The sequence below is a fragment of the Phaethon aethereus genome, assembly GCF_964289735.1.
Source record: "Phaethon aethereus genome assembly, chromosome: 1".
Taxonomy (NCBI): domain Eukaryota; kingdom Metazoa; phylum Chordata; class Aves; order Phaethontiformes; family Phaethontidae; genus Phaethon; species Phaethon aethereus.
This window is the reverse complement of record NC_138575.1, coordinates 210,714,783-210,742,397: the sequence shown is the minus strand read 5'-3', so window position 1 is coordinate 210,742,397 and position 27,615 is coordinate 210,714,783. Positions and strand designations below refer to the sequence as shown.

General features: G+C 42.2%; 1 protein-coding gene across 1 annotated transcript; it reads right to left on the bottom strand.

The window, feature by feature from the left end:
• Window positions 1-11,853: 11,853 nt before the first annotated feature.
• Window positions 11,854-27,615, bottom strand: CWC15 (CWC15 spliceosome associated protein homolog; the record flags this gene model as incomplete). Its single annotated transcript, XM_082014227.1, has 6 exons — window positions 11,854-11,983; window positions 12,698-12,816; window positions 23,355-23,465; window positions 24,308-24,396; window positions 25,279-25,387; window positions 27,481-27,615. The coding sequence occupies 6 exons, from the start codon at window positions 27,613-27,615 to the stop codon at window positions 11,854-11,856; spliced, it is 693 nt and encodes a 230-aa protein (XP_081870353.1).

Sequence of the window (27,615 nt, the reverse complement as noted above, 5' to 3'; positions counted from 1 at the left end):
TGCCACCTTTGATTTGCAGCTGGTTCCCTCAGACACTCAGTTATTCCCTGTCATTGTGGCTGGCGGGGGTGGCTCGTCCCACCAGACTCCCTGCACTTGGCAGGAAAAGATGCGGCTGACTCTTAGGATGTTCAGGATATTCCAAAAAAGTCTTTGGTTTATTGTTATTTCCACTTAGAAAACACAGTTCGCTAAAAAAAGAATTCCAAGTATTTAGAAACATCTTGGTCTCGCTCTCCCATTTATAGCAGCGAAGACCAAGAATAACTCCACTGCAGCCAGCGGTGTAATGCTGGGATAAAACCAGAGCCATGCCAGTCACAGGATTAATGTCTCAGAGCCCTAGTTTTTGAGCAACCCGGGACAGAAATTAGATCTTCAAAAGCTACCAGCGCCCTTTCAGACACTTCTTAACTGATTGCAATTTCAGATGTTGCTCAGTGTTTTCCCGCAGACGTCGAGTGCTTTGGAAAACCTGTTGACAGGCCCTGAACTGGTTGTCGAAAGACCAACGGTCTGTGCTGAGACTGAGGCTCATCTCTCGTGGCAGCTGAAACAAGTTCTGCTGAGCTATGGAGAGCAGACAAACAAGCCCATCTGGTCCTAGTTAGTGAGTTATCACCTCTCTGGCTAAGGCACATTATGGAAGTAGGAAGAGCTTCACCCTGTCTATGTTTCTCTGCTCATCTTTCCTGCTCATCTGGCACACTCTTTCCAATCTCCTGATTTCTTCCCTTCACTTCTTTTCATAATTTTATAAACTTTTTTTCCCTTAACTTTCTGCATCTGCTAGTTCTGCACTGTGTCCGTCTCCAGTTCAGTGTGTCCCAAACTCCCTCCAGCTCTTCTGTCAAGTCCCTCCTCGCATTCCCTTGTACCAAGGCACCTAGTGGCATCTCTCCATTTTCTTGCACCTTGCTCATCCCGGGTCTCAGATTTCATATGCTTGGCAAGGAGTAACTATTGGAGAAAAAACGGACAAAAGAAAATAACCAACCCACTCCAAACCAATAAGTGCCAAAGAGGACCCGGCCAGCCAGGCTGCAGCAGCATGACAAGGAAAGGCTTTATCCATAAACTCTCCCATCTGCAATTGCTAGTTGCTCCCATCTGCAGCAGTTGCCAGTAGCTTTCTATTAAAAGGGCGAGTAAAATTAAAAATACGTTTCTGAGACAGATCACTGCTAATGGACCAAAAAAGTCACCTTTTTGACGATGTGTAATTTTAATAAAATCTTAATGCCAAAGGCCGTAACTCCCCGTTCTCAGCCTAGATCCAGCCACACTCTCGTGCTCTGCAGCTGAGCTAATGGGCAGCTCAGCAGATGAATGCATGTCTCAAGCTCTGTCCTCCAGCAGGAGTTTGACCTGGATAGCAGAAGTCCAGATGGGCTAGTGCCACCCCAGGCACGTTCCAGAGGGTGGCTGCATCCCCCCACTGCGACCACTGCCCACTGCAGAAGTGCGGCACAGACGCTGTCTATACCAACGCACATCTTTCTGCACCAGGGACGACATTTGCTTCATCTCACCTCAGTGCTCCACCCAGACCAGTAGAAGACATCGCTACCCAGGTCCTGCTGCAGGACCATGGGTGGCTGATGGCCTCCAGACTAAGGGACCCATGGGTGCATAAGCCATGAACTTACCCGAAGGACCAACGCTGAGCACTTCTCCCTCTATCCCCTGCCTCAAGCTATATTAATTCAGACCTCCTGCCTCTCTGTTGTGACCACAGAGGCTATCAGATGCTCTAAGGTGGGTCCTTGCTTTGTTCCCTGTGGTTTGGCACGGCAGGAGTAAAGGTGCACCCCCTTGAGCAGGAACGGAGCCAGGCAGAGCTGGGGTGCCTTGCTCTCCGCTTGGATCCGGGGTTTGGACTGGAAGGGTTTACATGCCTGAGCTGCTCCTGCAAATTCACACAAACTGCAGCAGAGCCCAAAACTGAACCCTGCTTTCCTCATATCTCAAAGTAGGGCTTAAACCATTGCTTCACTCCTTAGCTTCATGCCTGACTCCACAAATAACATAGTCCTGTAGCGTGAGTCCATCAAGGGGAATGAAAACCAGGCCACCATCCTGGGATAGGGGCTGGAAATAAGACTCCAGAGGTCCTGTTTACCATCCCCTGTGCTAACGCCTACATAACACCATCTTGCTTTTATTCTTTATTGGAACAAATGGCAGAAAGGGGTACTAGATAAAGAAGGACTTTAATTTGGTTTTTTTTTTCCATATTCTTTGGCTCTGGAATTTTCTAAAATTATTCCTTCTCCTACTGTCTGCATTGAAAGAGAAAATATACATTTTTAAAAAGCCAGTGTTTGAAAAGCAAGTATAAATTAAAGGAGGAGGTGGGCATAAAACAGCCAGATTTCAACATCTATAAATAATTTCTAAAGCTCTCAGAAAACATGATTCACTGTCATTACCGTCAGCTTACCTGTGCCTCCAACTGAAATTAATTCAGCCCTGAATGTTTTAAACCGGAAAGATGTTCCAATGAAGTATCATCTTCTAAAATAAACTACAACGTTCACCGTCTGTGCTGCACTGCCCAAAACAAGCCTCTTGGTAAGAAGTGTGATGAATCCATATATTGCTAGCAGGAGTACGTTTTGCTGGGGAAAGGTGGTTTAACAGAGTCTTTTAAGAGGTGCAGGTGATAGTTCACTTCATTGGAAGAAAGAAACCCAACAGGACCCCAACTTGTCCCATTCTTCTGTCTGCTGTTGACAACCTCCGTTGCTGCCTGGCTTCAGAGCAGCCTCCAGCTGCAGTACCTCTCCAGAGCAAGGAAGGAGACCGAGACTATCACACACCAAGCTTGAGGGCTGGTAAACAGCACACAGGAGTATCAGCCTTTGCAAACTAGGCCATGAATTAAGCTACATGATTGGTTTTGTTCAAGCCTATTGTCACGCTGTCCTCGAAGGGACCATGACATTTTCATGATGTTGGTCTGCACCAGAAGGACAAATTCAGCAAGAACATTCACAGAACTCCGAATCATGTTGGCCTCACCACGACGGCACATCTGGGGCACATGAACACAAGACATGTAGGGTGCATGCACACCAGAGGAAGGATTCATGGGGATTTCAGCCAGAACAGACTTTTCTTTCAGAGAGTTAATTCATCCTGCGATGAGAATATCCAACAGTTTAGTGCCAGGATTCAGTCACCCACCCAAGCGACAGTTCAGGCATTGATGCTTCAGCAGAACATACCATCCACCCACCGCACCAATCCCAACAACTCGTGTGCCATCAAGTCCAACTGGGCCACCCCAAAGGACAGAGATCAACCCCTGGGGACCCTACTCGAAAGCAAGCAGACCAACTGGCAGATCTATCCTCCACCCTTATCCAGCTCAAACTTACAACTTGTTCTCCCAGTGCAGTAAAAATAATCCTTTTCCACTGGAGGAGGACCAGCTGCTTGAAAACCTGTTCACTGGAAATGCCTCGGTTCAACAATAAAGAAGGGGCAGATCTGTAGGTAAGGCAGCAGGCAGGTACCGAGGGGAGGAGGGCTCACCCCTCAGCTCCCAGATACAATTTTTTGTGTGACTGAACAGTCTGTCTCTATCCTGCCTTTCACCCAAACTTCTGAGCATCTAGGCTCTTCAGAATACAGCCTGCTGTACAGCCTCCATTTGCATAAAACCTATTGTCACAGATCTCCGTTGTCAGCTATAAAATTGTATTATAGTGCAATTCAGAAATAATCTTCTTTTTCTATCCAGATGCTACTGATTCCAACAGCAGCAGACAGTTCAAGAGAGGAGACTTACCCATTTTCTCAGTTTAATTTTTCTACCTCCTGTACAGTGCCGCTTCCCCCCACTTCAGAAGGTATTTCTTAGGCTTGGTGGCAAATTTGGATTTAGATTAGGAGATATAATTTGTTTAGATCTAGATGACACTTCCTTCTGTGCTGCAGAGCTGCACTAGTAACATTAGAATTCCCAGCAATTTTCTGTGTGTGTTTTTTTTAATTCACCAAGGCACAGTTCCCACTTGAAAGATCAGATTTTGGTAAGATCAAGTGACATTAATCTTCCACTCCTGAACTGCTGGTCAGAGGCTACAAAGGGGCAAAAAACCCCATCCGCACATACACGCTTTTATCGTATCCCTTAGGTATATACCAACTCTTTGAACAGAAGCAATTTAAAACCTAGACCCAGTCACTATTTAATTTTCAATCTTATTTCCCTGCCATTGCCAGTCACAGTATCATGGTCATTCTTCAGTTACATCTCATGATATGTCCTCCTTGGAAAAGAAGATGAAGTCAAGCCTGAAATTCATAAAAGCCAACCTGTATGATCTCAGTCAAAGGAAGAAAGCAGCACAATGGTAAAAAGTGGTGAATGGCGTTAAATCCAGCTGGCGGCTGGTCACAAGCGGTGTTCCCCAGGGCTCGGTTCTGGAGCCGGTCTTGCTCAATATCTTTATAGATGATCTGGACGAGGGGATCAAGTGCTCCCTCAATAAGTTTGCAGATGACACCAAGTTGGGTGGGAGTGTTGATCTGCTGGAGGGTAGGAGGGCTCTGCAGAGGGATCTGGACAGGCTGGATTGATGGGCAGAGGCCAACTGTATGAGGTTTTACAAGGCCAAGTGCCGGGTCCTGCACTTCGGTCACAACAACCCCATGCAACGCTACAGGCTTGGGGAGGAGTGGCTGGAGAGCTGCCCGGCGGAAAGGGACCTGAGGGTCCTGGTTGACAGCCAGCTGAACATGAGCCGGCAGTGTGCCCAGGTGGCCAAGAAGGCCAACAGCGTCCTGGCCTGTATCAGCAATAGTGTGGCCAGCAGGAGTAGGGAAGCGATTGTGCCCCTGGACTCAGCACTGGTGAGGCTGCACCTCGAATCCTGCTTTGGGCCCCTCACTACAAGAAGGATGCTGAGGTGCTGGAGTGTGTCCAGAGAAGGGCAACGAAGCTGGTGAGGGGTCTGGAGCACAAGTCTTACAAGGAGCAGCTTGAGGGAACTGGGGTTGTTCAGTCTGGAGAAGAGGAGGCTGAGGAGAGACCTTATCGCTCTCTACAACTACCTGAAAGGGGGTTGTGGTGAGGTGGGTGTTGGTCTCTTCTCCCAAATAACTAGCGATAGGACAAGAGGAAATGGCCTCAAGTCGTGCCAGGGGAGGTTTAGATTGGATATTAGGAAAAATGTCTTTACGGAGAGAGTCGTCAAGCATTGGAACAGGCTGCCCAGGGAGGTGGTGGAGTCACCATCACTGGAAGTGTTCAAAAAACATGTGGATGTGGCACTTCAGGACATGGTTTGGTGGGCCTGGTGGTGTTGGGTTGATGGTTGCACTTCATGATCTTAAAGGTCTTTTCCAACCTTAAAGATTCTGTGATTCTGTATCTGTGATTGAACAATGTAAGAATTCAGGTGGGTTTTTTTTAATTTGTTTGAAAAGAGTGACTTGGACACCTATGGAAACATCATTCTTCTTTCTGTTTATCCTCAACTGAAAAAAAAGAGCTTGCGGGCCCTTCTTAGGAAACATGAATTTTCCAAATGTGCCTGTTTATGCTTTGCTTGAACTGCATCTTGTGGGACATCAAGTATGGTAATGAGGCTGCATTTGCTTTTAAGGCTAAATATGATAGTATATCAGTCTGCCTAAGGAAAAGGTAGCTGAACTTACAACAAAGCAGACTTTATTTCTTTGGAAAAAGTACCCCAAAATTGTTCTTACTTAGCAAGACAAAATTTGGCAGGAAGTTTTGTTCTTGACCAAAAACTGCCTACATTTCATTCTAAAAGTTGACAGGAGATGGAAGAAGGACTTCCACGGATGGAAACATTTCTGTGGGTATTTTCTTTCCCTTCTCCTGAATCTGTATTGCAGAGCACGAGGCACTGAGAAAGAAAGAAAATTGGAGAAGCCCTTACATGTGATTCTGACTCTCCTTAGAAGAGAAGGCTTCAGGCTCCCAGTAGCCATGATTGCAGATACGAATAAACACTCAAGCCTGAAGCACTTTCTAAGCTTCGGCATTGTCCCTTCAAGGCTTGAATCCCACAGATCTTCCCTTGAAGCGAAAGGCTTCAAGCCAACATCCCCCGTCCATTCGATGGTTTGACCCTGTGCTCAGATCTCTCCTCCAGCATGAAAGACTTTAAGGTATTTGTAGCTGTAGGAAAAAGCAGAGAGAAATTTCAGCAGCTGGATGGGAACCGATACGTGCATGGCTTAAAGGAGACACCGGGCTGTCACCACACCAGGCACCGGCTGGGCTGCCCATGAGGTACTCAAAGGTAAGCAGAGCAAGTACCAGATCACCTCTACCCCAGGATTTTATTTCAAACAAAATCCAAGTTAACAAAGGAACTAGAACTCACCAAAAAGGCTGTCTTTTAAATAATAATAAAAAAAAATCTCCTTCCAGACATTTGCAGGATGCCTATGTGGTACCTATGACTACATGAAATCCTGAAAAATACAGACAACAATTTTGCTGGTTGCAATATAAAGCCTTTAATATTCAGCCATCCACTTGAGGAAGACAAAGAGATGCTAAACATTTTAGAACCTTGTATACACACAGCACAATTACTTCCAGCTGCGGGACTATCATTAAGTTTTATTCCTCATACTATTAATCCCTTTAGAATTATAAAACATATTCCAAGAAAAAATTTGAAAGACAAAGCTTTTAAAAAAAAACAACTTGTAAGTTTAACTGTTAGTCCCTATGGAAAATAGATGCTAGTTTTTGGTTCCACTGCTACGTGGAAGATAACCATAAGCAAGGGGGAAACTGGGGGAAACTGTTTATAAAGCAAGTGGCTTTGTTTCAGGCGACCAGTTACAGTGAGTTCAGGTGTTGCTTACAAAACCACAGGATTAAACAATCCTGATTGCTAGGAACTGTAAAATATTGCATTCCTTGAAGTGCTGAATGTTAACCTTCTTCCACTTCACCTCCTGGAGCTGCCTTGCCAGCTCCACTGCCTTTGTTGAAAGTTATTTGTCATACTGAGCAGAGGTTCCTGGAAAAAAAACTGTGCTGGGAGCAGAGGTGTAGAACATCACAGGCTGATTTTTTAAGAACTCACAGTCACACTGCAGTTTTACCAAAAAAAAAAAAAGAAAACATCTGTTTGCCTTTTCCTGGATAAGTACAAGATAAACATCAATACAGCATCAATACTGAAAGCACAGGGCTCTTCCCCGACAAAAAGCAGAGCACTTTAGTTTTCCAGCAATGGTGAAGAAAATTCAGTAGTTAATGATGCAAAACCCACCAAGAGATAAGGCTTGGGATTCCTTAATTATCAAACTGTGTTTGTGTATTGCTGAGTCCTCAGATCTGTGGGTCAGCTTACACTGCAGGAGGCTAAAATACAAAAGCTTTGAGGGGGGAGGTTAGAGATAGGATCTGCAGATTCTGTGGTTGAGCGGAACAACAATGCTAACAAAAAACCTCAAATACAGCCACAACCTGGAGCTATAGGGTCCCTGCAGCTCTTTCTCCAGGACCAGGGAGGGAGAGAGCTACCGGAAAAAATGACTGAGTACACCCATGCATCATGCAAAAGTTTACGGGATGTTCCTCCAGGTGCGGCGAACGACTGCCTGCACAGCTAAAGAAGAGCTCATCCAACCCTGGCCATCTGACTTCTTAAAAGCATTATTTTCTCTAAGAAAAGAGTTACATTACTCCAAGAACACAGACGATAGCATTGTGCACTTAGGATTTCCATGAAGGCATTGAGCTGGCGTGCCAGCTATGTCTCCCCTCTCCAATAAAACTGTATGCTCACTTGCTCCCTTCGGCACAGTGATTGTATCTTGTAACACGGCCAGACCAATGTATTTTTTTTGTTGTTGCCATGACAACTATGCTGTTAGGTCAGACCTAAAGCAGCAGCTGGCTTCTCCACTGCCAGACTCTGACAAGTACAGCTCTTAACTTTTTTTTTCCTTCTAAATACGTTGCCTATATACCAAGATTTTAGTAGCTTTAAATCAGAGAGAGAGAATTTACAACTACTCCCGTTTTTCTGCTTCCCAAGAATGATTACTACCATGAGGCAGGCAGCACAAGTAACACAAACACATATTCCTCCAGTAGCTGTAGCTTCACAGGACCTCAAGCATGCTGAAAATCTCCCTTCCAAGTAAATATGGCTATTAGCTGCTGGCATTAGTACAGTATGCATAGCTTAATGAGAGGGTGGAAAATACAGCTAAAGCTAATGAAAGCTTTTACAGGATACTAGAGTAATGCCCAGCAAAAATCTAAACCACTGTGCTCTACATTTACTTTCTTAAAAAGAAAATCAGATACACTATCAAATTAAGAGCTTGAAAATAATCATATTACTATAAAACAGTGCCTGTAAGAATGACCTAGACTAAGCATAACATAGACAAGGAAAAGTGCAAGAATTTTACATAAACACATCTGAATTCTGCCACTGTAGTCTTCTAGGTAGAGAGGTAACTACCAAATGTTGCAAATATTAGGTTCATAGCCAGTGCATCACTTTCAAATTTTCCAAGGTTTCAAATGCAACTGAGATGACAGAAGAAGAGTAAAAAAAAATCCCTTCACAACTGAGATTTTTTTCAGTCATTCATATTTTATACTATTTATACTATACTATTAAGTACTGTTGCTTCAAGATGTGCTGGCTATGCTGCAGCACACCTGAAGTCTTACGGAGATGAGCCAGCCGCAGCTGAGGTAATAGTAGACAACAGGGAAACACCAATGAAATACCTCAAAGGAATTAATGGGTGTTCCTCTGAGAAGGTGACACGGCCCACAGCCCAGCTGAAGTGCCTCTACATCAGTGCAAGCAGCATGGGCAACAAACAGGAGGAGTTGGAAGCCACCTTGCTGCTAGAAAGCTACGACCTGGTTGCCATTACTGCACCTTGGTGGGATGAATCCCACGACTGGAGTGCAGCTATAGATGGCTACAGGCTGTTCAGAAGGGACCAGCAAGGAAGGAAGCGGGGAAGCGTTGCCTTCCACATCCAGAAATGGACAGAGTGTGAAGAGCTGTCTCTGAAGAAGAGCCATGAGCTGGTTGAAAGCTTATGGGTAAGAATCAGGGGCCACAGCAACAAAGGGAACCTTGTGGTTGGTGTCTACCACAGGCTGCCTGATCAAGGGGAGCCTATTGACGAAGCCTTTTTACTCCAGCTACAGGAGGCATCACGCTCGCAGGCTCTTGTCCTGCTGGGGGACTTCCACCACTCCAACATCTGCTGGAAAAAGAGCACGGTGAGCTGTAGGCAATTCAGGAGACTCCTGGAGTGCCTGGAGGAGAACTTCCTGTGCCAGGTAATAGACAGCCCTACCAGAGGGTATGCCATACTGGACTTGCTGGTCACCAATGCAAGTGAGCTAATTGGTGATGTCAAGATCGGAGACAGCCTGGGCTGCAGTGAGCATGCATTGGTGGAGTGCATCATCCTGAGGGATATGGGGCAGGTGAGGAGTAAAGTCAGGACCCTGAATTTTAGGAAAGCAAACTTCCAGCTCTTCAGGGAGTCAGTCAATAGGACCCCCTGGGAAACTGCCCTCAGGGACAAGGGAGCAGAACAGAGCTGGCAGATCTTTAAGGATGCTTTCCATAGAGTGCAAGAGCTCTCGATCCCCAGGTGTAAGAAATCAGGAGAGGAAGGCAAGAGGTTGGCATGGCTGGGATAAGACCTGCTTGTCAAGCCAAAGGGCAAGAAAGCAATGCACAGGCTGTGGAAGCAGGAACAGGTATCCTGGGAAGAGTACAGGGATGCTGCCCAGTTGTGTAGGGATGGGGTCAGGAGGGCCAAGGCGTGGCTGGAGCTCAACTTGGCAAGCGATGCAAAAAATAAGGGCCTCTACAGGTATGTCAGCCAGAAAAGGAAGGTCAAAGAAAGCGTACCCACCGAGACGAGCAAGACTGGGAAACTGGGAACAACGGATGAAGAGAAGGCTGAGGTACTCAACAACTTCTTTGCCTCAGTCTCCACTGGCAGTATCTCTTCTCACACCTCTGGACGGGATGGTCGGTGAGACAGGGACTGCAGCAAAGTCCCTCCCACTGTAAGAGAGGATCTGGTTTGAGACCACCTGAGGAACCTGAACATGCACAAGTCTATGAGACCTGACGAGATGCATCCCAAAGTCCTGAGAGACTTGGCTGATGTAGTTGCCAAGCCACTCTCCATGATATTTGAAAAGTCCTGGCAGTCAGGGGAAGTCCCTGGAGACTGGAAAAAGTCTGGAAGCACTGCACTGACTTTTGGAAAAGAGGACCCTGGGAACTAGCAACCTGCCAGCTCACCTCTGTGCCTGGCAAGATCATGGAACAGATCCTACTAGGAGCTATGCTAAGGCACACGGAGGGCAGGGAGGTGTCTCCTGGGCTGCATCCAAAGCAGCGCGGCCAGTAGGTCGAGGGAGGGGATTCTGCCCCTCTACTCCGCTCTGCTGAGACCCCACCTGCAGTGCTGCGTCCAGCTCTGAAGCCCTCAGCACAGGAAAGACATGGACCTTTTGGAGCGGGTCCAGAGGAGGCCACCAAAATGATCAGAGGGATGGAACACCTCTCCTGTAAGGACAGGCTGAGAGAGCTGGGGTTGTTCAGCCTGGAGAAGAGAAGGCTCCGGGGAGACCTTATGGCAGCCTCCCAGGACTTAAAGGAGGCCTATAGGAAAGATGGGGACAGACTGTTTAGCAGGGCCTGTTGCAATAGGACAAAGGGTAATGGTTTTAAACTGAAAGAGGGCAGATTCCGACTAGATGTAAGGAAGAAATTTTTTATCATGAGCGTGGTGAAGCACTGGCACAGGCTGCCCAGAGAAGTGGTAGATGCCCCATCTCTGGAACCATTCCAGGTCAGGTTGGACAGGGCTCTGAGCAACCTGATCTAGTTGCAGGGGGGTTGGACTAGATGACCTTGAAAGGTCCCTTCCAACGCAAACTATTCTATGATTCTACGTGTTAAAATGGACATTTAAGAAGTAAAGAAAGTGTACTATGGTATCTCGGAGATCAGTCATTTAAAAAAACAAACAAACAAACAAACAAACAAAACACTCACCTGCAACTTTCTGACAGCACTGTTTACTTCTGAACCACACAGACAGACTGAGCCTTGTGGCCACGTGGCTGAGGGACTGAGCACTGCAGTGGTTTCTATAAGGAGGCAAAAAACCCCATCGTTCTACAGAGCATTTCCCTCTCCAAGTTCCCCCAAGCATTACATGGTATCGCCCCAGAAGTACTGAGCCCCAGAAGTACTGAGCCAAAAGAGCCAGGCTGCTAAAAACTTGGAGCCACCCCACCAAACCACAACTTGGTTGATAGCAAGAAGTAACTAAAAAAGATTATTAACTAAGTTTCTAACTACTATTAAATGGAAGAAAGTCCAGTTTGCTACAGAAAGTACATCTCTCTTCAGTTCACACTGCTCGCCATACTCAGCTGTTTCCCATCTTTCATAATACTGACATTTATAGGAGTTGTGTAAGCTAGAAACCACCATCATTACAAATACAGGTTGTTTTGTAAAGCAATTTAAACAACTAGAAGCATTTATTGCAAACCAGCTTCTCTCTTCTACCATTTACAAGAAGGCCAGTAATAAGCAAATGCACGTGTACCAAAAAACGTTCATGAAACACAAACTGATTTAATTAAAACTGATAAGAAAACATACTGAAGGAATAAAAACTCCAGATACATAGCAATTATTAATTATGAAGCTGTTGATGATCTTGGAAAAGCATTTGGGAATTCATGACCAAGTATTGAGCCTTGAATTCTGAGGGAGGGAACAACCACAACCTTCCAAGTCCTTCAGCGCCACCGCACATAAAACTGTACTACTTGATGTATTTTTCCATGAACTTTTTGTGAAATTCCGATCGCAGAGTATCATTCACGAATCTTTTGTCCTTTTTTGTTTCATCTATTCCTTTGGCACAGTTCTTGAAGACGACATCATCATCCCATCTGAAAACAAGCGTTTTTAACTTCAGTAAGTTTGTATAAAAAGTAGGTGCAATTTACAACAATATATAAAGGAAGTTTGGCCTTCCCATTTAAATGTACTAAGAACAGCTAGTCATTAGGATTTGATTTTAGTCTTCAAGAAAAGAAGATCTATTTTTTTTTAATCCAAGCCATCTCCTACGTGCTCCTGAATCAGAAGTGAGATGAGTATGAGTAGATTACAGGTTAATTTGTTGTTTACAGAAAATGATGACTACTTTAATTTAATGGCCCTAATTTTGATAGACATAAGAGTATTTGGAATATCTGCAAACAAGAACTGTATTCAGAAAAAGGCTCATATTTATTAATTCTAGTTACACTAAAAAATCCCAAAGAAACAAAAACCCCAACCCAGATGATTTTAAAGGGGAGCATACCATCAAATCTGTTGAGAAACTTTGGTCCTGTTACCTTTTGTATCATTATGAACAATGTCAGACAAACACAAATCTCAACCTCTCTACCTCGTTCTTAACACAAAGTAGGCGGATGATTTTGTTCAGAGAAATGCCCTAGACAATCACTATATGCATCAGTATCCCAGTTCTACCTTACACCGCTTGTGACAAGATCTGAGGAAGGAAACAAAAACCAACGGCAGTGATGACCTTTTCAGACTGAGTAATGAGAGGGAGCAAGGGGATGGGTATCACTGTACAGACTGCACACTACCTCCTCTTCACTTTGAAGTTTGCTTGAGGCTGTGCTGGCCCAGTAAGGTTCAGCAGTGGGTTACCACTCAGAATGTTCTCCATCCGAATTCTTTCTTCTTCAGCCTTTTGCTCTTGTTCCTGAGAACCAGAAATGGATACGTTACTTTTCTGGGCCATTTTTCTCATCTAGTTGGTAGAGATAAACATTGTTTAGCTGCAAACATCCGCACAGACAGAGCTTTAACTGCTAGCTTAGACTTCTCAGAGCATTTGACATGCATATGAATAAGGATAGAAGCAGAGACACTCTAAAGAGCTTAGCATGGCTAAAATACTGTCAATCTAGCAACACTCATATCTGCTCTACTTACCTCTGATGTTCCACCAAATATTCTCTTACATTCTAGCTTTACCATTTCCATATTTATTATATTAAAAACTGTATGCAGATTAAAAGATTTTTTTTTTTGTTCTCATGAGAAAAGAGAATACATTATACAATATTCATTAAGTGGAAGAAACCTTACAGCATGTTGAAACTTCTCTGTCATCTTCAACAATCTGCTTGGGTTTTACAACTACAGCTTTCTTAGGGACCAGTTAAAAAGAAAATTGGGAAATTCAGCAGTGGATGTCCTAAGACTATTTAAGAGTTCCAATATTAAGGAGCAGAAAACTTTTCTTCTCCTTGTACTGTCAAAAGCATGTAACTCAAGCCTAAGTGAAGCACTGCACTACAGGCAACACAAAGTAGATTTCACTGCCCACACTTCCAAGCTATATTAATATTTTTAGTGACTTAAATGCTCACAGACTTCAAAATGAATATGTAATATTCATTTTACATCAACATTATTTTTCCACAACCTTTCAAATGTATTACAAGGACTGCTCTTTGATGAAAGTACCAGAATGAAAAAAATACAATTCTTCAATTTGGATGACTAACTAGGTCTCCCGCTCCCTGTATTGCTGAAGCATGGTCTGAAGACATTCTACTTAAAAAAATGCACTGAAGTCTCATTAGCGCTGCAGGAGTGGCTTTTAAAAGTGATATAAACTAAAGACAAAGAGATCACAAGGTGGTGGTTGTGTTTTGTTTTTTTTTCCAAACTGCAGAAAATTCATGGCTGATGGCTGCTATGGGATCCCAAAAGAGGAAATGTTTTTCTTGATGAAAGTGTTTACAAGGTTTAAGTGCTAAACCTGAACAGCAATGCTAGCCAGAGTTCTCTAGCTTCAAACATGTAATCAATACTAAGTGATATATTACTAAAACTATCTACAATTTACAATGTTTTTCAATTGCACTGATCAGGTACATGAAATATAGTTATCAAAAAAACACCTACCATTACACTGCTTCTCAGAAATAAAATTTAGAACCACCTGCCATTAATTGCAGTGGGGTGGGAAAAGCTCCCCAAAAGGGCATATTGCTTAAAAGCACAGCACAGCCCTGTAATGCCCTTATCAAAACATGTGCATAGGCAAAACTTGCCCTCGCTGCTGTATCCATGGAGCTTTAACACAAACTGTAGCAATTGAAATTTATTAACACAAATAAACTGAAGTGTTGCATTTTCAAACACAGCTCTAAAACCAACATTTGCACTCCAACTTCAGTTGTTACTACCATCCCAGTAAATAAGGAAACACAGAGAACAAAAATATTTGACATGGATCAGCAATTTCCCCCGTATTAGAAATACAAATTCAAATTATACATTTCTTTCCTCTGTGGATTACAAACAAGAAATGCACACAGCTGCTTCTGCGCAGTACGCCAACCTCCAATTTACCATCTTCTTTCCCTGGAACATGGAGGAGCCAACAGCAGCGAAATCTGATTTACTGCAGTCTGTGTCATGTCCCCAGCAGAAGTCAAGCAGCTCTCAGATTACTGTACAGCACATGCATGCAAAGCACTGATTTGAAACCAAGCAAAATCTAAGATACTGGTACAAGCGAAAAAAAAATCAGTACTGATTTTCAGGTACCTCCTGAGAGGTGATCAGATTTTGTTTAAGCCCATTAAGCAACTTTACAACAGGATGCTGCAAGCAAAGGACGTACTCTCTGTGTTGTCCAAAATGAGGTGGGATCTGCCTCGTTAAATTTAATCTCTGACACTCCATTAGAGGTGAGACTTTGAAAAAACAAGAGGTCTGGGACAAATCTTAAAAGCAAATAAGAATGCTACAAACTGAAAATTCATACTGGACTATACTCAAGAAAAGGTAGCACTAAGAAGAGCTTTGCAAGAAATTAATACTCCTCTGTTGACAAATGCTTCTGTGGAGAGAACTTCTTCCAAGTCCTATATATGTAAAGACACAGCAGTTCTCCATTTTAGAGCTGAGCTCTAGGGGAACTCAAGGGGGCATGCTGAGCATAGCACAGTCTTGCCCCCAAATTTCTCAGATGGTAACCTCAGCCATGATGCAAAGTTACTAAACCTGTGCAGCATGCACCACTTCAACTGGGGCACACATAAACATCTTACGGTGGTTTATGATGCACAAAAACGCATCCACACACCACTGACAAATACAGAACAACAATGCACTCCACACACAGTGTTTATGCGATGGTCAAATGTCCACTGGAATCGGTCAGCACCTTGGAGGGGGGGGCGGGAATTACAGTTCTTCTCCCCTTTCTTCCCCAGTTTCAGATTTGATCTCAACAGCTCCTAAAAACCTGATTGTTCCAGCATTCTATACCATGCATGACGAGAAGTGGAAAGCACTCAGTCATTCAAATCACTACAAGAAGATAACAGTCAATATTAAGAACCACAAAAAAATATGCATACGGTAGTAACTACTCCAGTGTTACACACAGATGAACATTTAATTTTTCTGTATTAAGAATTAATTCTGTCTCCCACAGCATTCTCCTGGAGAAAGTGGTGGTTCGTGGCTTAGACAGGTGCACTCTTCACTGGGTAAAGAACTGGCTGGATGGCCAAGCCTAGAGAGCTGTGGTGAATGGAGTTAAATCCAGTTGGTGGCTGATCACAAGCGGTGTTCCCCAGGGCTCAGATTTGGGGACGGTCTTGTTCAATATCTTCATTGATGATCTGGATAAGGGGATCGAGTGCTCCCTCAGTAACTTTGCAGATGACACCAAGTTGGGTGGGAGTGTTGATCTGCTGGAGGGTAGGAGGGCTCTGCAGAGGGATCTGGACAGGCTGGATCGATGGGCTGAGATCAACTGTATGAGGTTTAATAAGGCCAAGTGCCGGATCCTGCACTTCAGTCACAACTACCCCAGGCAACACTGCAGGCCTGGGGAGGAGTGGCTGGAGAGCTGCCTGGCAGAAAAGGACCTGGGGGTGCTGGTTGACAGCCGGCTGAACATGAGCCAGCAGTGTGCCCAGGTGGCCACAGCGGCCAGCAGCAATAGTGTGGCCTGTATCAGCAATAGTGTGGCCAGCAGGAGTAGGGAAGTAACACTTCTAAGAAGTGTTACACTGCAAGCAATAGTATAAGACTAAGAGTAGGATTTAGCTCCAGATTAAGACACCTACATCTAGGTACCTGCTTCTGGCATCTGAGTTCACATCTCAGCAGAAACCTAGAGAATACAATAAGGAGTCAACACGGCTCTTCTGCTCACACTAAATTACACACACAGGAAACCAACCCCAGGCTCTGCTGACTGCATCTCCACTACACCACCATGGAAGCTGGGACACATAACTTATACATTGACCCCATGTCCTGGTTTCAGCTGGAAGAGTTGTTTTTTCTTCCTGATGGCTGGTATAGTGCTGTGTTTTGGATTTGGTATGAGAATAATGTTCGTAACACACTGATGGTTTTGGTTCTTGCCCAGTAGTTGTAGTGCTTATACTCAGTCAAGGACTTTTCAGTTCCCCAGGCTCTGCAGGTGGGCAAGAGGAGGTGGACAAGAATCTGGGAGAGGGGCACAGCCAGGACAGCTGACCCAGCCTGGCCAAAGGGATATTCCCTACCATATAATGTCATGCTCAGTATATAAACTGGAGCTGGCTGAGGGGTGGGAATTGCTGCTCAAGAACAGGCTATTGATCACCGGGTGGTAAGCAGTTGCTGCACTGTGCATCACTTGGTTTTGTATATTCCTTTATCAGTAATATTATGATTGTTGTTGTTATCACTGTTGCTTCCTCTTCTTGTGCTGTCCTATTAGGCTGTTTTCACCTCAACCCAGTAGTTTTTTCTGATTTCCCCCATCCCACCCGGGAGGAGAGGCAAGCAAGCAGCTGCCTGGTGCTTAGTTGCTGGGTAGGACTAAACCATGACACTCCAACAACTTGGCATTTCAAGCTCAACTGAATTCTGTCTAAAATTGCTAATTGCTAGCAAAAAACTCCATTGACTCAAGTCAACTACAATTCCAGAATACTAGAGGGTAGCAAAAATTGCACTATAATCAAAAGAAATGGTAGGGACAATCTTGGGAATTTCAAATTATGACATTTTACTTTTGTATCTATTAAATTCTTAAAAACAATTATGAACACAACACTAACAGAATCTGTCAAACACACTTTTATAGTGACAACAGTTACAGAAAACATCCATGAATCTTATTTGCAAAGCTTGATTTTCCCTATTGCCTGTCAGGGATGCTGCAGAGCCCCAGGGTGCTTGTGCGGCCATTCACTGTTTCTCAGCTCTGTTCACAAAGAGAACTCTGCCGTCTTTTAGAGCCGCAAAGGCAGCACAACTAGAAGTAGTAACAAACTGCATAAGCTTGTCTTTAATGACAAAGATCAACAGATTAGAGTCTGAAAGCAAACAGATCTGTTGAGTAAGGCTTCATCAGTTTTAGTCACTTCACAAAGATGACCCGGCACGCATGGTAATTTATGTATCAAATTCAGGTCATTCAAAGCTGTTCTAGGTTGGATAACACTTCAACATATTTGCTACAAGTTTTAGGAAGCAGGCTAATTCTGAAGATTAGACTTGGAGATTTTTTTTTTTTTTTTTATTATTTAGCTTCGCTTAAACCTCCCAAAGAATGTACGCAGGATTTAAAAAAAAGGCAAATTACTAAGTTTTGTATTTTAGAGACATGACATGGAAGAAATATTAGGTGTAACTCACAGTGATATAAAGTTGACATTTACACTTAAGCTAAATTACACATTTTGGCCAGAGGTGCAGAATCCCTCATCTTGAACCAAATGAGGTTTTAATTATGTTTCAGAATTTTCCACATAAATCTTCCATTGCCCACTCCTCCACTGAAAGCCGGGACGCTCCAGGCAATGGAGCATGGGTTGTATCAAATCAAACAGACCAGACATAACCTTCATAGCTGTCTGAGCTTCACACCTCTGAGGCATGATCAAGCACAGCTGTTCACAAAACTAGTGGCTCGGGTTGCTCCAAAGCCTACATTGTTCTTTTGTGTGGTGGAACAAAGACTTATTAAGCTAAAACACTATGGATACAACAAACCCGCAACAGAAGAAAAGCCGAAGGTGGAAAATAATATTTCTCTATTCTCTCCACTTTTTCTAAAATAACGCCTCTTTGCTTGCCTTTCCTTTCAGCGAGATGAGGTATACAACGCTCTTTCTATGCCATTTTAGCAAAAAAACATGCTACAGAGTATTCCATCACTTCAGCACGGTGCTTTCCAATGGCAGCGTGTTGCACCAGCTATCTGCAGAGATGAATCAATAGTCAATCACGTTGTAACCAGTGTTAGAAGCAGAGGCAATAGAACAGGAATATTATGGTGTGGGGAAGTGGGAGTGCCACTCTGGAGTGGCAGAGGGAGTCCCATACCCTGAGGAAACAGATAGAGATGCTACTATGTGAATTAGATCTCAAAGCAAGCCTCCACTGTACAACTGAACTCACCATGGGGCATCACAGTTGAGGGAGAAGAAAAAGCAGACAAAACTGTATTGACCTTAACTGAACAATTATTCCTTATCTTGCTGTAAGATTAACAGTCCCTTGGCATATTTTGTTTCTGACCATAAAGGGAAGAAAAACATTATTGTTACCATGGTTGTATCTTTTTTTTTTTAGTATAGTTCCTACCCTTCGCACAGAGCAAGACTACTTTTACAGAAAGCGCTGAAATTCCTGACATGAATCCATTGTATTAAAGCAAGTTATCCTGTTTAGTTTTTAAAGACATTGGGCAGCTGTAAGGGGCGGGGGGGGGGTGGAGCAGAATCACATAACCTCATTTAAATCTTGATTTTTTGAATGTCAAACTGTGATGGCACTGCCTTTAGCAGAATGGAACAAAAAAATTAATACCATGGAGATCCACCCCAGTTATTTGATCCTATGCAAATCACTAACGCAATGCAATGCAGTGATTCAAATAACTGATTGAAACTTCAAAAAATAAAAGCACAGAGTAATCACAACTGCAGTGTCTATATGCAGATTTGTTGTCCCCTCTCTTGTGGGCAAAGTGACATGATCATTAGTTCTTGGCAAAGTTAAGTATTGCTAGCACGTCTCAAACATTTAATGAAGAAGGATACTCTGCCACCTGCTTTTGCCTCGTTATTGAAATTCTTTCTTAATCACTGACTTGATATTCTAGTTTTAGTCAGATCCTTAAAATTTAAGTGTAAAAGTTAATATCTATCAAGATTAATTTTCTAATGTTCTATTCAAAAGTCTGTGACATGGCTAAAACACAGGACAGAGCTAAGATCTATTCTGACTATTGGTAAAGTAATATATTCAGTTAGAGAGAAACACTTGGTGAAATAAAACTGTAAGAAAGCAAATGAAAAACTTTAACTCTGTTCTCAGAAAAGCATAAAATGACTGGATGTTAAAATAGCCTTGCTGGAACTGCACGCATACATTCAATTGCTCACTGGTTTGAGGTTTGTTCTTAATTATTTCCATTTACCTTTTACGGAAGTGCTTGAAAATTGAAAATCAAGAGCATCGTAATGCTGTGTTTGGAATATGAAACAAGTTTCCATGAAACCTACCCGTGGATAGTTCACATAGACAGCAGACCTAGCATTTGTACAGTTTTAAACAGGCTCAGAATCATTCCACAGAAATGGCTTTCAAAACTAAAATATCCTGGTCAGCTTAGTGTCTACTAGAAACAACCCGAGAGATTAAAATTGTGGAGGGTGTGAGAAAAGTCAGGACTCCCCTCATGGTCAATCAGTTTTTAAAAACATTCGTAGTATTTAATGTTTCTACAGAATTCAAGGGAATTGAAGCATTTTGAGAAGCTAACAAGCTTTGACAGCAATTGCTAATTTGGTTGACAAACTATTTGGTTCACAGATTAAAGGGAAATACCAATGTGAGGGATGTCAGAACCTCTTAATACTAATATTTGTCAAAATTAGATTTAAAGGATTTCTATGGAAATTGGTATTACCACATAAGGGAAGTTAACAGAGAGCATGATGATCTGGAAAAAAACAGACTCTCATCTTTTGTTTTTAACTGCTGTCTCACCAGAGGTGCATTTTAAAAAGGAGCAGTGCTCCCTTCATGGCAACTTAAATACCAGACATCAAAGTGACGAGTGAAAACAGTTAACAAAAATACACTTTACTTTAAAAGAAGTCTCAGAAATCACTGGTCTAGCATTTTAAGAAATGAAAATAACTAAAATATCAGTAAAAAAAATTACACGTGGCACAAATCTGGGCTATGTTACTGTATTTTACCCACTTCATCTTGTTAAGACCCTGGCATATTCCAAGAAGATGCAGAGACACGTTAATCTGTCTGTATAACAACAAAGAGATCTGAGAACGGTGGGCAGAAGAGCGAACAGGCGTTCACTCTGCAGTTTCCCTTTACCTTCACACTGGTTTACCCACGCTGCCTGCTATGGACAGCAGTGTTTCAGCAGATAAACCATCCCTGTATGTGGATTAGGACTAATAGCGACTACACAATTAAGACTACATGAGATGTTACTCTGAAGTCAGCTGGATGGCTAATACAAGGTTACTTACAAAGTTAGGTTTCAATTACAGTTTGCGATACATAATAATATGCAATCCCACATATCTGATGGGAAAAGGGACTTACATAAAATGGCCATAAAATGCTTTGCCAGTAATGCCTTATTTCAAAGTCACGGACTACAAGGCATAATGTAAACAGACTGCACCCCTAAAGCCAATATACTCTTCTAAGGAGACCCTTACTTCCAAAGGCTCTTTCCAAGGCTGCGCCTCACCTTGGTTTTCACTTTTTCCCATCAACATAGTCTTAGTTTCTTACTCTCAAAAAACCCCAAGAAAATAAAATTCCAAGTATCTGCAGAGCACCTACTGTTTACTGAAGACACCAATTTTTAAGAGAGCCTATCAGCCACCAGCCAATGAAAGGATGAACAGAGTAGACAGTGAGTGTGCAGTAGCGTGCACTATTGCAAATAAATAACTAATACTAGTTTTTAGAAAGAAACAAATGTATTCATTTCAGATAAGCATGCATGTATTCAGTATGCATGTTGCATTGGACATTATAAACCCTGCTTCTAGGGGAAGGAGAACATCCATGAAGCTAAAAAATACCGGTTAAGAGACAGCAAAGTAAAACTAGCGCTATACTAAATACTTCATAGCTTTTAGCACCCTCTAGTGACAAAATAAGAACTTCGGAGATATGATAACATTCCTGCTTTCTACGCAAGACCAAAGCAGCATGCACTTGGTTGTCTGTGCCGCAATTTACTACCATTATTTTCCTAATGTAAGTTTGCTACACTGAAATGTGACAAGTTATGCTGTTTAATCTAGATGTATAATTTCAACCATCAGGCAAAGTGAAAAATCAAGAGATCTAAGCTTTCGTTTGAAGCACTGTGCACGAACAGCTGAAGTAGAAGTCTTTCCTACACATTGCTATACTTAATTAGTAGTTTGGTACATTTCATGCAGGAATACATGGAAGAATTGTTCACAGTGTTTTAAAGTAATTTTCAACATGTTATTACTGCAGAACAGAACTGCATTGCTATGTGATGTGCTTCAAATGCCTAGATAAAGAGATGAGAGACACTTTAAAACACTTTAATGTAAAAGACCACTCACAGGCCAGATGGAGAATCAAGTATCAACAGTTTTCTGCAGCGAAATTTCTGCACTGAAGCAGCATGCTACAGTTATCCAAGGCACTCAACTCCAAAACTGAAGTGCTTGCTGGTTTTACAGGCCTTGTTGATTCTAAAGGTAAATTTCTATATTGTCAAGCACTACATTGCTGCCTACAGCGTTTAAAACGTTATTCTCTCCTGGCTATTCCTAGTGTCTGCTAGATGCTATGCCCTGTTCACTGCCAGCTGACTCTTTTGAAGAGCATTTGTGAAAAATGCTAAACTGCAAGTGTGTGTGTGTTCAGCTACGATAAGCTTATGAGTAGCACAGAGGCACCAAAACATTAAGTTGTCACAGCAGCAAAGATCCCAATCAGCATTTAATGTGTTTATTTAGCATGTTCTGAAAACAACTTAAGATTACCTTATAGAAAAATGAAAAAGTTGGGTTTGGTTTGTTTGTTTTTTTAACACTAACAAAGAATCTACATATAACAACATACAAAACTACTCAAACTGAAGTATGCAACATTTTTCAAAAGTACTAAGATGACTGAAGTGTTACTTAAAAAAAGAAAGAGCTTACTAAAAACAGAAGAGGGAATACTGCACATATCCAGCACCTGAGGCAGAGCATTTCAGTATTGCAGATGAAATACCTGAACTCTAAACTCTGTTGCAATGCAATGTTAGAGCCAGTGAAGTTCATTCTAAACCATGATCAGTTTGACAATATGGATTATTCCCAGAGATAGTCCCTAGAAGTCCATTCATCAATCGGGGGTTTTGCTAATGCACTCCATCCCAACAATCTCTTACACCAAGGAGGTGTGGAAGGCAACAGCATGGGATTTGATCCCGCTCGTAGGAAAACAATCTCTAACTACAGGGTCTTCTCTCCCTTTTCAAGGGTAGAACATGGTATTTCTATCTGGAAAGAGAGAGATTATAGGGAGCTATGAAGGCTACATGTGAGTTGACTTTCCATGTTCTGAAAAGACTGTCATATTAACAACTCATTTTTGTGGAAACATTTTCAAATAAACTCACCTGTGTATAATCACATGAAAATAGTTCTGATCTTACAGCTACAGCTGTTGCTCCTTGCCAAGGCAACACAGTACCAATGCTGTGAGAGAGTAACCACTGTATAAAACTTGCAGTCATAAGCAAAAGCATCAAAAAGCACACATTTTTATTTCATAAATTTAAAAAAATCCTATTTCCTGTTTTATAAGAGCTAGGTGACAAATGAAATTGCACTGGATAACAGGTAGCTCACTAATGCCACTATACGGCTTGGTATGATATTCGTCTTCATAAAAGGACTTGCACATGAAAAGCAAGATTATCTTGACTCCATGCCTCTACAAAGTGTTGGAAAAGTGAATAAAAACATTTTAGTGAGTAAGATGTTCAATGTGTCTACTAAAGAAAAAAATACTTGACAAAACTATTAGATAGAAGAACAAATCCATCAGACCCTACTTGAGAAGAGTTGAAGGGCACTTACTTTGTTTCCCAGTTCTCGCTCATCCTAAGTACTTAAGGTACACCAGTTTTAATAAAGATCAGTTTGCAAAAACACAAATGATCTTTAATGGATAAGATTTTACCTTTCGAGCCTGTTCCTCAGCTCGTTCTTTCTTGATTTTTTCCAGTTCAGCCAGAAGAGCTGCAGTGTCATCATCATCACTGTCTTCCAAGTCCTCATCTTCATCATCTTCCTAATAGCAACAAACGGAAACAAGCAGCTCATTCATGTCATTGAACAAAACCAGCTTTTAGTTCTGAAAGTTATTGGACAGACACATCTCTCATGGGAGGGGAGAAAAAAAAAAAAAGCCCCCCAAAACAGTCCTGGTCTGCCCAGCTAAGGCTGCAATTTGCTGCTGGTTGATTTCTGAAGTACTTGGGTGCTTGCAGCAGAAAATACAATACAAATAGTTTATTTGCTCTTGTACAGTCAAGTCAAGACAAAAATATGTTGGTGATTTTTGAATGACTGCAATTAATTTTTTATAATTCAAATGCTATGTAGCTGACAGATTCTAGAGAACGACTGTCCTCAATCACTTTCTAATCATTGTAATGTAAGTCATTATAATAGCGTGACCAAATACTCCTGTTGTTGGGACCAAATATAACAGGATTAAAAAAACCCTCAGCTTATTGTCAAGCCTTAGACCTAACTCCTAGACATCAGCATGAGAGGAGCCAAGAGCAAGAATCCACTGCTCACGCAGACAGTGGTATCTCAACAGTTCTACCTTAGAATTCTAACTAACCCAGTAGTTGACCAAGTCTAAAAAGTCACCTATTCCCCATACTTTAAGCGGTATTTTCAGTTCCCTAGTTTTTGTGTGCTTTCCAAGAATACCACGACAGCATGGACCAGAATCCTCTGAATCACTCTGGACTTCCACCACAGTAGAGTAACTGTAAAGGGAAGATATGTTGGAACCTGTCTTAAATCTTTCACAGACCTAAAGTAAAAGTACATATTCTATTAACAGCAAATCCTGAAGGCAGGGCAACGAAAGGAAAGAAGACAGAGAAAGATACATACATCAGTAAGCGGATCATCTGCATCAAGATTTGCTGCAGGAATCTGGTCTAGCCGAGGCTTCTTAGACACAGAAGATGATGTTGTGTGTTCTACAGCACAAGATTAAAAAAAAAAGTGACTAAGTCACCTCATTTAACAGCATCTAATGTCAGAAAGGAAAAATCTTTACAAACAATTTGTCTTGCATTAGAGTAAGAGATACAAGTTTATGCTTACTTTTTTCCTCACTTCTCAGTCTACCTTCAAGGGAAACAGTAACATCCTCAAACTTACAATTTGGCCTCCAAGAGTTTTTTTAAGTCATTGTTTTATGAGGAAGGAACAGCAGAAGAAAAAGCTGTGGTGAAATATCCTTATTCTATCTATCCAGTTGGAGAGTTCCCACTGAGGACCACCCCAAAGCATTACTTCTGTCTGTTTTGGTCCAAACCACATCTGCTCTCATCTGTGAGTTTGAAAGCCTCACAATACCTTCACACCTTAACCTAAAGTACCTAAACTCTGTCAAGCTTAATATTAAAAATGAGTATCAAAAAACCCTTTGATTTTCTTTTTAATTGTCACTTACACTATAACTGAACAGAACTGCGTACTTTAAAAACAGATTTATTGTTACACCGGTGCTTTAACACCAGAAGATAAGCCATTCCCCTTCCTGTCTCGCTTGTCCAAGTACAAAAAAAGCCCTTTATTAGCTGCACATACTTGTCACCAATCATACTGTATCAGCTGGCCTGCTTGATGGCTTATGCTATTCTACTGGCTGGCCTAGATTTTTGCTAGCCTGAAGCCAGCATGAAAGCCAGCAGACATTCCCTTGCAGATCAACGGATCCGACCTATCAGACCAATACCCTAAATTCAACTCTTATAACATTCTGTCTGCAACCTGCAAACTTCTTACAACACCGAGTTTTGTACAAGAGCAATGCCAAACAAAGGTGTTAAGATATTTTGTTTCTTTGTTTTTACCTCTGGTTGGTCTGTCTCTATTCTTTTCTCTTGCAGCAACCCGTTCTCTCTCCTCCAGCTCCCTTCTGAAATCACGGTTACGCACCTCTTCAGGAGCATCCTGAGTGGCCTGTCTAAAACAACATTGGGGGGGGGGAAGCTCAAGTTGACAGGCTGCAGCTGGGAGCAATTTTTTGGAGGTGGTCAATAAATCCTGAACAGGTAAATATAAAGAATAAGAACTGGGGACCACGTAGACATATGTTTCTTTATTCTCTCTTCATCAGCCCCCCCGTATGCATTACACACACACAGACACTTAATGTCACGCACACATGCTCCTTCCAGTGACTCTCAAATGAGTTAAAAGACCCTGCATAAATTCCTGCAAAAACAGGATGACTGTATCTACCCCTTGCAGCTATATCTAAATCTCCTGTTCTCCTGCAGTGCAAGCCCAGTGTCCTAGCAGATATCTACCAGCATTATGGTCAACCTTCCTTGCCATTTTATCACTCTAAGTTGCCGCTGCACACACAGTCTCTAAGGCTTATGGATGGGACCAAGACTAGAACATACTTTTCATAAATCTTTTCCCCTCCAAGAGACACACGAGATAATCTCCCATGACCATAAAAAAAGTTGGGAGAATAGGCAAAACGCTAGCCTTTAGTGAAACATATTGCGATTACATGTCATTCCCTCTTTTTTATAACACCCACTGGCCCAAAACAACAGACTATTTATATTTGAGTCACACTAAGCTCCACTTAGACAGCGCTGAATTTTCTGTGGAGATCTTGAAAGGAACTAATGAATAAAAACAAGCAGCAATTCCTTTCACCTTTTTGTGAACCCAGTGCTGGAAATAAGAGTGCCTGGAAGAAACCCAGACTTAAGCCTTTATAAATACATTATGTGCACAGCCTGTCTTTAAGATGACATATTTAATTTGCTTTTGTAATTAAAAACCTGAACTTGGAATCCCCAATAAAGCTGCAAAATCCCCCCAAACCCTGTGTCATTTCAGCAAACATGAAACACTGAACTCTTCCTGCAGTGATGCAGTCCTGGCAATTTCACAAAGATCACTTAATATTAGGTATTTGGGAGAAAGAGCAGAAGACACTTAATGCCCACTCCATCTCTCTCTCTCACGCATACAGATTTGTTAAAATATACATTGTATATTTCTGTACATGTTTGTCCCCACACACTTCTTTCAAAGCAACAGATGGTGTTCCAAACCCCACTTCTGTTTAAAGAAACAAACCACCAGCAATTTTCCCCATAACAACAAAATGCATTTGATAGCACTTTTTTTTTTGTATTCCTCAAAACACTCCAATTCCCTTATCCATAGGTATTCTTCAAAGCCAAAGGGACAGGAGGGAAGAGGTGAAATGGTAAGCATTTGCACAAAAAAGTGCAACTGTAAAACCTGAACAGTAATTTCACTGACAAGAGTAACATCAGCTAGATGAAAAAAAGTAAAAAATTTAGGCTGACACATTTCATTTAAATTCTAGGTATCTCTGTCACACTGACTCCAGATTTCATTTCATCTTTCAACAGGATAATGAAGATTTATTATGCATTTCAAACAGAGGAAAATATTCATAAGATCCCATTCTCTCTCACACTGATTAAACCAATTTCCTCCCCCAGGACCTGTATGAACCACCTGCAGTGTTTAACATCAGCTCTTCCAACATGTACTACTGCCCAAGTGCTATTCCATGATTTCCCTGCCTCCTCTTAGTGCCCCTCCCCAGTGGTCCTTTGCCAAATATATGATATGGTTTTCCTGCTTCTGAGACACACTCAACTTCACTCCTCTTATACCATCCTGCTCTGCAAGTAGTGACAGCACCCTCCATGGCTTGTCGGCTCCTGCTGTTCCCAACAACAAGTTTCCTTCCACTCCACTGCCTGAAATGCTTTGTCTCCCAAGCTCACCTCCTTCTAACGATTCACTTCCATAAGCAGTAATAAATACCACTAAAATTAAACCTCTCCAATTACTGGCAACGCATTTGATCTCCTAAGTCTGCTTTTGAGACTTACACTTTCAGCCCACTCATTCAGGACCATCACACAGTCTCTGATGTCTGCTCAGTGTCAAGCACATGAACATCCATTGTGAAAATTTTCAGAGTACCGCTCCTAACAAAAAAATACCATTCCCAGCCTGTTTTGCCATAAGACCAAAAAAACCAATACTAACCTGTATTTGATTTTAGTATGAGAAGGAAGGTCTCTGCTGGAATATTGTTTGGACAGCTGACTTAAGTCTCCTTCACCTTTTCCTCGTCCTCCCCTTGCAGGTTCAAACGTTGGCCTCGCTGCTGTCGTCAT